Source organism: Mirounga leonina, unplaced genomic scaffold (assembly GCF_011800145.1).
Source record: "Mirounga leonina isolate KUSES-001 unplaced genomic scaffold, KU_Mleo_1.0 Mir_129, whole genome shotgun sequence".
In the NCBI taxonomy this organism is placed as follows: domain Eukaryota; kingdom Metazoa; phylum Chordata; class Mammalia; order Carnivora; family Phocidae; genus Mirounga; species Mirounga leonina.
The window spans coordinates 80,535,188-80,545,312 of record NW_023270323.1 but is presented as its reverse complement, the minus strand read 5'-3'; the positions used below and the strand labels follow the sequence as shown (position 1 = coordinate 80,545,312).

The 10,125-nt window shown below is 55.5% G+C and overlaps 1 protein-coding gene and 1 long non-coding RNA gene across 3 annotated transcripts in view; one reads left to right on the top strand and one right to left on the bottom strand.

The window, feature by feature from the left end:
• Nucleotides 1–343, bottom strand: part of LETM1 (leucine zipper and EF-hand containing transmembrane protein 1) — a 36,988-nt gene extending 36,645 nt beyond the window's left edge. The window contains exon 1 of one of the 2 annotated variants that reach the window (XM_035005463.1): nt 52–343. In XM_035005463.1, coding sequence (XP_034861354.1) covers nt 52–130 — 79 coding nt within the window. In that variant the 5' untranslated portion in view covers nt 131–343. The remainder of the gene's footprint in view (nt 1–51) is intronic. The other variant, XM_035005462.1, reaches the window with a different exon arrangement.
• A 170-nt stretch (nt 344–513) lies between these two features.
• LOC118010793 lies at nt 514–5,099 on the top strand. The gene is made up of 2 exons (XR_004679326.1): nt 514–824; nt 4,721–5,099. It is a non-coding gene; the product is annotated as an uncharacterized LOC118010793 (long non-coding RNA).
• Nucleotides 5,100–10,125: the final 5,026 nt, after the last annotated feature.

Sequence of the window (10,125 nt, the reverse complement as noted above, 5' to 3'; positions counted from 1 at the left end):
CCGGCCCCCAGCCCCCGGCCCCGCGCTGTCGGCGCGGCGCCGGCTGCTTACCCCTCGGGGCGGCGGCGCGGGGCGGCGGGAGGCGGGTGGGCCCCCGGCCGCGGCAGCTCCTCAGTAAGATGGACGCCATGTGCCCGGTCGCGGCGGCCGCTCCGGCTTCCTGCTGCTGCCGCCTCCCCCTGCGCGGAGGCCGCGGCTGCTCGCCGGCCCGCCGGCGCCTCGGCCCGCCCGCGCGGACGGTTGAAAGCGGCGGTTGGCTCCCGGCGGCGGACGCTCAGCTCAGGGACCCGGCACCGGCGGCAGCCATGTCCCCTCGCAGCGTCCGGCGGCGCGGGGCGGGGCGGCCGGGCCTCCGCTCCCATTGGGCCCCTCGGGCGCCCGCCGCCGCCGAGCGCGGGGCGCGCTGGCGCCGCCGCGAACTACGGGTCCCGGCGTGCCCCGCGACGGCCAGCCCCCGAGGCCGCGCGGCATCCTGGGGCCCGCCGCGCCGGCCGCGCACGCGTGCTGGGCCCTTCCGTGCCGCGGCGGTGGCGGGTCGACGCGCAGAGGCGCGGGCCTCGTGGGGCGCTCGGGGGCGGGCCCCGCGGAGCGACGCCGCCGGGCCGGCTTGCGTGGCCGAGCTCCTGCTAGCTGTCGGCCCCGTCCCGAGCCAGCGCACGAAGTCTCGAAGGGCCCTCCCCGGGTCCAGGCCCAGGGCGGCGCCCCGCCGAGCGCTCGCACGCCTGCTCCCAGAAGGCCTTCCGCCCAGCCCGGACCTTCGAGCCCACACCCCCTCTTTCCTAAGATGGGGTCACGTTCGCAATGGTCGTGCGGGGACGGATGAGGTGACGCAGGGAAAGCAGGCCGGGGGAGATGGGGTGGGCGGCCCCTGGGGCCCGGTGGACGTGGTCTCCCCGGGCAGGCCGCTCGCACCAGCCTGCGCTCCCAGCCCGGGGGCCCCAGGCTCCTCCTCGGGACTAGCCACCCCGCTTTCCCCGTCCCGTGCTTTGCTTGGAAGGCCTTTTGCCTCCTTCCGGCCTCGTCTGCTGGTCTCTTGTTCACTGATGTAATTAATCCCAGGGTACCGCTTAGGGAAGGTCCGGCAGTGCATACTCAGTGCGAATCTGTTCTCGGGCTGCGCAGTGTGGAACTCCTAATCTTAGCAGGCTCCCGCTCCTGAGAGACTGAATTTGGTTGTATGGCATGTCTCCCTGGGAGGCTCAGCCCTCGCCATCAGGAAGAAATAGCCTGCCCGCAGTGGTTTTCCTTCCCAGGACTGCCAGATGCTGAGCTGGGATGGGCCTGGAGTCCCCAGCTGAGGTGGGAGAAGATGGAGCTAGTTAGTGCGGGGCACTTGGGAGATAGAAGTGCTTGCATTAGCGCTGGGCAGTGAGCGCTACAGACGTCATACTCAGTTAACCCAAGCAGGTCGATGCCTGCAGCTGAGGCCTCCGAGGTCAAAAGAACATAAAGCCAGGCTCCTTTCCTGTACATCCCCCAGGAGGCAATGGTGGAATAAGGAAGGACAGTTCTTGGGCGCCTGGGTGGCTCAGTTGGTTAAGCGACTGCCTTCGGCTCAGGTCATGATCCTGGAGTCCCGGGATCGAGTCCCGCATCGGGCTCCCTGCTCGGCAGGGAGTCTGCTTCTCCCGCTGACCCTCCCCCCTCTCATGCTCTCTCTATCTCATCCTCTCTCAAATAAATGAATAAGATCTTTAAAAAAAAAAAAAAAAGGAAGGACAGTTCTTGTCCCCCATCCCAGGATCAGGTCTGAGTCAGGGCAAATAGGTGCTCAGGATCAGACAGGACTGGCCTTCCAACGCCCAAAGTGTAGGAGAACGCTTGTGTTAGTGCTGGTAGCTGAGTAGCTGACATTGGCCCTCAGCTCCCAAAGGCTCTGTTCCAAAGCCGTCAAGGGGCAGGGAGGGAGGCTCCACAGAGTGGGTGAGAATCAAAGCTGGTCCCTAACAATGCTGTTAGTGTCTGCAGGACTTTGAAGGACAATGGATGGGGGGAAGGCCCCATCTGCCTCTGTATTGCCCAGGGGCCAGGTGTGAGGAAATAAGGCAACAAAGCTCACTTGCCCTTGGCACGATTCACCTGTGACCCAGCTAGGTTGCATGAGAGAGAGAAGAAAAAATAGGGTCTCTATAGAGGGGGTGCTTCTGAACACCCGTCTGTGATGCTTTCTGCAGGTCCACTGCCAGGGTGGAATTTTGGAGAAAGTCATTTTTAACAATACCTTTACTGGTTTTTCTTTTTTCTTTTGTTTTTAAGATTTTATTTATTTGAGAGAAAGTCAAGCATGGGGAAAGGCAGAGGGAGAAGCAGGCTTCCCGCTGAGCAGGGAGCCGGATGCGGGGCTCGACCCCAGGACCCTGGGACCATGACCTGAGCCGAAGGCAGATGCTTAACGACTGAACCACCCAGGCGCCCCCCCCCTTTATTGGTTTTTCTGATTAGCTAGAGAACATGTGCTTGTTATAAGCATTTTAAGTTTATAAAAATAAATATAAAGCGGCGCCTGGATGGCTCAGTTGGTTGAGCACCTGCTTTCGGCTCAGGTCATGGTCCCAGGGTCCTGGGATCGAGCCCCACCTTGGGCTCCCTGCTCAGCGGGGAGTCTGCTTCTCCCTCTGCCTCTCGCCCCTGCTTGTGCACTCGCACTCTCTCTCTCTCAAATAAAGAGGTAAAATCTTTAAAAATAAAAGAAATATAAAGAAACAAGTAGAGGGGTGCCTGGTTGGCTCAATCCATAGAGTATGCAACGCTTGATCTTGGGGGTCACAAGTTCAAGTCCTACATTGGGCATAGAGCTTACTTAATAATAAAAATAATAATTAAAAAACAAGTAAAAATCTGGGATCCTGCCAGCTTGCTACCCATACCCTTAATGCCACGTGAATGGCCACCTTCCTGCCCCCCACCTACTCATGCAGCAGTCCAAGTGCACAGAATCCTGGCACAGTGGGTCTGTTTTTATATCATGGACTCTGTTTTTTTTTTTTCTCTTTTTTTATGGGCCTTTTTCTTTTTTCTGTGCTCCCCACAAATTGAACATAATCTTCCATAGTCGGTCCATGTTTACACAAGTGACAGGAGTCCAGAGAAACAGAGTGGAATATTCAGGCAGCACAAATGCCCCAGCTAGGGAGGATAGAGAATCTGCCTAGGGGTGAGGTCAGGAGTCAGGTTAGGGACCTGGTGTGGGGAGGAGGGCCATGTTAAACATCGGGTTAGGGAATCAGGTTAGGGGTCAGGTTACGGATCAGGGTATCAGAGGAAGACTTAGCTGTGTGCCGTACTGCAGCCAGGATCAGTCTCAGAGCAGGTGAGACTGGATTTGACAGGGTTGGAGTTTTGCTCAGAAGTGTGATGAAGGAAGAGAAGGACAGTGGAGTTTAAGATGTGTGCAAAAGAGTGGCCATAAGGCTTGACTGGGAAATTTAAACTGGGGATGAGGGGAAGGGAGGAAAAGGGAGCAGCTGAGGACAGCGGAAAGTGGCCAGACCACTGGCCTGTGGGGGCTGCTGGTCCTGGAGGGCATTGGGAGTCCGGTACCACAGCAAGTGAGCTGGCAAGAGAGGGATGCTCACAGTGGGTGGTGGGTGGCTTGCATTTATTGGCCATGGCAAAGCTAGAATGTGAGCCCAAGAGAAGGGCCTGAAGTGACGCTGGAGCAAAAGGCCCTTGGGGTGGAAGAGCCAGACACCTTTGAGCGCCATGGGGAAAGGCAGGCCTTCCTCCAATTGAAAGCAGCCTTAGCCAGGCACACACAGCAGAAGGAGCAGGTACTGGCCTCCAGCCCTCTCTTGCTGTTGGAACAACCTACACAACCAAGGTGGTGGCCCGGACTAGAGTATGGAAGAGACATTCATTTGAGTCCTTGAGTACACAGGAATGATGTCTATGGGGCTGAGACTAAGCCTACTCGCTCCCCACAGCAGCGCCCATTCTCTGTCTCCATAACAAAGCCTTGAGTTTCTGGGTTTCCTGGAAGACACCATTCAGCAGCCTCCCTTGACCCTTCTGCTTCTGCCTGCCTAGCACTGTGGGTGATGGGATGGAAAGGACGGACCCTGGACTGCCGACCTTGGACTTGTTTTACCTAAGAGCGAGAAAACATCCATCTTTTCTCAGCCACTGTTATTTGAAGGGGTTTCTGTATATAAAACGGAACTTAATCATAATGGATTCAAGGACAGATCCCTAGAAGCTAGATTGCTTGAGGCAGTGTGACTGCCAATGTATATTTTTGTAAACCTTTAAAATTAAAGATTTTATTTTTTAAGATTTTATTTATTCATTAGAGAGAGAGCACAAGCAGGGGAAGTGGCAGGCAGAGGGAGAAGCAGGCTCGCTGTTGAGCAGGGAGCCTGATGCAGGACTCAATGCCAGGACCCTGAGATCATGACCTGAGCTTAAGGTAGATGCTTAACCGAACAAGCCACCCAAGTGCCCCTCATTTGGTGCTTTTTAACAGCTTCTATTTTTTCTATTGAAGTTTCTCTTCATTCATTAGACCATATTTTCCTTTAATTATTGAATATCTTCAAACACCTGCCTTAAAGTTTTTCTCCGTCAGACCTAAAACTGGGCTTATGGTTGGTTTCTATTAATTGCTTTTTTCCCTTGATAATGGCCACATCTCTTTTCTTTGCATGTTGAGTAACTTTATTGTTCATTAATTGCTGTGGATGATATGCTATAGTCTCTAGATTCTGTTATCTTCCTTTGACAGTGACAATGTGTGCTTTCCGATCATTGAACACTCTGCAGCTTCTGCCTTCCTCCCTTTGGATTCCCACTCTAGGGAAGCCAGCCCATGTTGGAAGGATACTCAAGCAGCCTGTGGAGAGGCCCACATGGGGAGGAACTGAAGCTTCCTGCCAATGGCCAGCATCACCTGAGTAAAGCTGTTTCCGTAGCCTATCTGCCGCTCCAGCTAAGGTTTCGGATGATGGCTGCTCTGGGCATCATCTTGTCTGCGACCACAGAACTAGCTGTCTCGCCCACTCCCAATTCCTGACCAAAGCAATTGTGTGTGATAATATTTACTATTGTTTTGAACCACTAAGTTTTGGGGTAACATGATACACAGCAATAAATAACAGACAAGATGTGTCTAGAGGATGTATTGCTGTAGGATGAGGCTCCAGTTCCCAGGGCATGGATCCTAGTGTCTCAGCCGCATGCCAGGGACATTCATGGGCTTGAACAAGGTGTCCACTCTAGCTAGCCCAGAGCTCCCACAACAGTTGTTCTCTGGGAAGTCTGGGGGCCTCACCCCAAGTATATGCGGCCCCGTCCTCAGGCAAGGACAGTGGGACATCTTAGACTCCCCTGGACACACTTGCCGGTCCTCCAGTGCCCTCTCCACAGATTCCAGCAGCAGCACTGGCCCCTCAGCTTGCTCATACGGTGTGCCCTGGCTGGACCCCATCTCCCTGTGCCACAAGTACAGAGCTGGGTAGGCGAGGTGTACCTTGTGAATGTCCCTTCACTGGGGATTGCAGTCCTGCATTTCCTGTTTTTCACACCTGAAAACAGCTGCCTCATCTGTTTTGTCCATGTTAATGGTTGTTGACAGTGGGAGGGCCAGTCGGCTCCAGGATTCTCTGTTCTAGCCTCAATCAAATTTGTTTTTAAAGACAAATCTTTCTACATTTGTGGGAAAACTGGTGAGCTCTGAATCAAGCCTAGAATTTAGTTAGTGGTAATGGACTGATGTTGGTTTCTTAGTTTTGATAAAGCTACCATGGAAATGTAAGCTGTCGAGACGAGGGGAAACAGGTGGGGAAACTGTTATCTGTGCACCTTTTCTGTAAATATAAACTTACTACAATAAAAAAATGATCCATCTGGCTGGGGGCCGGAGTGAGGGAAAGAGAGGCCAGGCTCTCTGTGTGGCTGCCCACCAGGCTGGCTCTGAGCGACCGCTCCTGCTGTCTCGGTCAGTCCCCACCTTAGGCTGGTGAGGCCAGTCACTCGTCCAGGACACAAGTGGTCCAAAGCGTTCCGCAAGCTTTTACCAGTAGTCACACCTAGCGGCACGCCCAGAGCTTGGGAAGAACTTTAATTTTCCTCTCTTTGCTGTTTTGGGTTTTAATTTCTTGCAATCTTCATAATTAGAAAAAGAAGCGCTACTTTAGCACAAGACAATGTTTCTTTAGCCAAAGCCTGAGTGAGTGGGCAGCGCTGGCCCCGGCGCCCTGACTGATGGTCTTCGACCTGAGAAGGATGGGGGTGCAGGGGCCACCGGAGGGGTGGGCGCGGCGCGGCACGGCGAAGGTCGCCCGTCTTCTTATCACTGCCCTCGGTTCTCAGGCATCGCTGCCTTCCCTCCCCTGGAGCCGCGAGACTCACCCAGCCAGCGGCACCCGGGCGGCGGAGAGTCGGAGGCAGGAAGAGGAGCCCGGGAGCGGGCGGCGGGCGGGGCCAGAGCAGTGGGCGGGGCCTCGCGGCGCGTGGCCAATGGGGCGGGGCCAGGGCGGCGGGAGCTCTGCGTTCCCGGCTGGGGCAGGTCCCTAACCTCCGCCGGTCCGGAAGCCGCCTCTTTATCCCTCGGCCAGAACGTGCGAGCTTGCCTGCCCAGCTGCACCCGCCCAGCTGCACCCGCCCCGCTCGGGTTCCACCGCCCACGCGGCGACTGCCCGGACCATCACCCGGGCCAGGCGTGCCCCGCGCTTTCTCGAGGGAATGCAGCGGGGCAGATGGGAGCACGTGCCCTTAGGGAAGCAGCCATTCCTTCTTCCCAGCCGCTCCAGCAGGGGGGTACCGCACTACTGCTACACTGTGCACACGGAAGCCTCACACCCTTGCCCAAGGTCGTGCAGCTAGTAAGAGAGATGTTGTGGGTTCAACTGTGTCCCCCCAGAAACATGTTCAAGTCCTAACTCCCCTGCCTGTGAATGCGACCTTGTTTGGAAACAGGGTCTTCGCAGATGTAATCAAATTAAGAGAAGTCCATTAGGTGGACCCTAATCCAATGACTGGCATCCTTAGGAGAAGGGAAAACAGGGACCCCTGGCTGGCTCAGTCGGTGGAGCATGCGACTCTTGATCTCAGGGTTGTAAGTTCAAGCCCCACTTTAGGTGTAGAGTTGACTTAAAGTCTTTAAAAAAGAGAGAGAGAAGAGAAAATAGGTGGACACACAGGGAGGAGGCCATGTGAAGACAGAGCCTGGGAGTGGAGTGATGCTGATAGGAGCCCAGGAAAAACCAAGCCTTGCCCACCATCAACAGAAGCTGGGAAGAGGCCAGGAAAGATTCTCCCTGAGAGCCTCAGAGGGAGAATGGCCCTGCATGGGCCTCGGCTTCAGGCTTCCAGCCTTCAAAACTGTGAAACAATAACTTTGTGTTGTTTTGTGGCACTTTAGTGGGGCCCTAAGGAACATGTTCAAGGGGAACCAGGACTAGAAGACTGGCTGTCCAGCCTCAGGAAGCAGTGCCACCTGGAGATAAACAGAACTGTGCATACCCTCCAGGAGGACTTAGCCAGCCTGGGAGGAGTCAGAGAAGGCTTCCGGAGAAAGGACTATCCCAGGTAAGATCTGGCATGGGGACAGAGGGAGAAGTTCAATTTGATACCTGCCTAGGGTGGATGTGTGTGGCTGTCCAAGGGGTGACATCCAGTGGGGAGTCATCTTCAGACTAGGAGCTCTGGGGAGAGGGCTGGGCTGGACAGGCAGAGCTAGACGTCCTTCCTGTTCCTGAAAGTCCAACACAAGGCTGGCTGAGGAGTGGGTTTTTTGTGAGGGGCACTGGGGAGCCATAGCACGATTTTATTTTATTTTATTTTATTATTTATTTATTTATTTTTAAACAGCAACTCTCTCTTTTTTAAAAGATTTTATTTATTTATTTGACAGAGAGAGACAGCGAGAGAGGGAACATAAGCAGGCAGAGTGGGAGAGGGAGAAGCAGGCTCCCCGCCGAACAGAGAGCCCGATGCGGGGCTCGATCCCAGGACCCTGGGATCATGACCTGAGCCGAAGGCAGACGCTCAACGACTGAGCCACCCAGGCACCCCCCCCCATAGCACGATTTTAGACAGTTGAGTGACACAGTCGGTTTAGAAAAATTCTGGTTGAATGCAGAGAATGGACTGGAGGGGGAGAAAGCTGCCTCCTACTGGAGAGAGGCTGGATTAGAGGGGATGTAGGAAGTGGAATTCCTGGGGGGTGGGGGTGGAGTTCTAGGCTAGCTCAGGTGGAATCTCCAGGAAGCAGCTTTTGGGGGCAAGATGGGTGGAGGCTCCTCAGCCAGGGTTCAGTCTGCATGTCCATCTTCCCTACCTGACAGGGACCCCCATGCAATGGAGGGTTGGCCAATGTGACGTAAGGAGCCTTGCAGTGCTGCCTGCTGGCCCCTGCTCCTGGGGGCTGTCCCTGTGGACTGAAGTGGCCCTTGGCCAGGTGGGAGATGAGGCAGAGCCAGGCTTTGGAAGAGGCAAGTTTCCAGTCTGGAGAGCAGAGTGGGCAGGGCTGGGAAGGGGCTTCTGGGAAGGTGGGGTGGGGGGAGGCCCTCTGCCCCTACTGCTCTGCCTGGGCTGGGGGAAGGGCCTTTATTCCTTCCCCTCCTTGGAGGCAGGGGCCACCTGGGGCATGGGAGGAGGGGTGGCTTAAGACTGCCAGTTTCCACTTGGAAGCCCTCTTTATTTGGCCAGGGATGGAGAAAGGCTGGGGTCAGAGTGCATGCATCCCCATGGAAACAGCAATGAGCCTGGCCCCTCAGGGACCCTGGCCCTGGCAGGGGATGGGGCTCCTTTGGCTAAGAGGACTGGGCCTTGCCTTTGGCAGCAGCTCCTACAGGGAGGTCAGGCCATGAGCTGCAGGACCTGTGGCAAGGAGGAGCAGGGAGGCAGAGAGCGCTTCAGCCAAGGCTGCACTGAGAACAAGGAGGGGAGCTTGCACTGTGCCTTCTGGAGCTCTATGCCCAGAATGGGTGGTTAATGGAAGGCAGGCCACCAGAGGCGGCACAGCTGCAGACCTTGTGGCCAGGGGACTCCCCACGAATCTTGACCTCTTGTTCTGTTGCTGTGGGCCTTGTCCCAGGTCCAGCAGGCAGGCCTGGAGTCCTCTGGTCCTAAAGGCCTTGCCCAGCTTGGCCTTGGCCTGAGAGCTGGGGTGGGGGTGGGGGGTGCTGTGAGAGCTGAGATGGAGGGCAGCTGAACTCCCCAAAAAGGCCAGAGCAGGACAGCCCTCCATCATCTGTAATCACCCGCCTTTGAGTCCAGAATTTTCATCCAGAGAAATGACAAGAGTCTCAAAGAGACCCAAACAAGGTTCAGTCCCTGCTGCTGCCATCCTTGGGTGGCCAGGATCCCTCTGGGCCCACCGGGCTTGGGGCTTTGCCTCTCAGGGCCCTCACCCACCTGCCTGAGCCCTGTTTTCCAAGAGCATGCTTTCTCAGCCTGTAGTGCCAGGGAACTACCCAGGCTCTATGAATTTCCAAGCTCTGTATGCACTGGAATCATTACCCCAGGGACAACAGCCCACCTTTTTTTTTTTTTTTTAAAGATTTATTTATTTATTTATTTATTTATTTGAGAGAGAGAGAATGAGAGAGAGCAAGCACATGAGAGGGGGGAGGGTCAGAGGGAGAAGCAGACTCCCCCGCCAAGCAGGGAGCCCGATGCGGGACTCGATCCAGGGACTCCAGGATCATGACCTGAGCCGAAGGCAGTTGCTTAACCAACTGAGCCACCCAGGCGCCCAACAGCCCACCTTTGAGAGCCTCACATGTGAGCACCTGTGGGGGGCCCAGTAATCGGAAATATGGTCCCCACAGGGCCAGGGCCCTGGAGTGTGCAGGGCTGGGGGCTGTCCTGCTGGCCAGACTTGCTGAAAAGGGCTCAAGACCTCCATGAGCCAGGCGAGGCTTGCACTGGGCGGGAAAAGACCAGCCAGCCCCAAATAAGTTTCTTAAGAAAAATCTAAACAGGCATTTGCATGTTTTGAATAAATTTGCATACGGATCACACTATTCTAAATGCGTATTTTTTTTTTTCCAGAAGACGAGATTTAATTCCAAATCTGTGAAATCAGAGGAGATGTGTGGTATTTGTCCTGTACTGCAGGATTTAGAAGGTGCAGTTTTCAAGTTTGTGCCTTAGAAGGAAGGATCCAGGGCCCGGAGAGGGCAC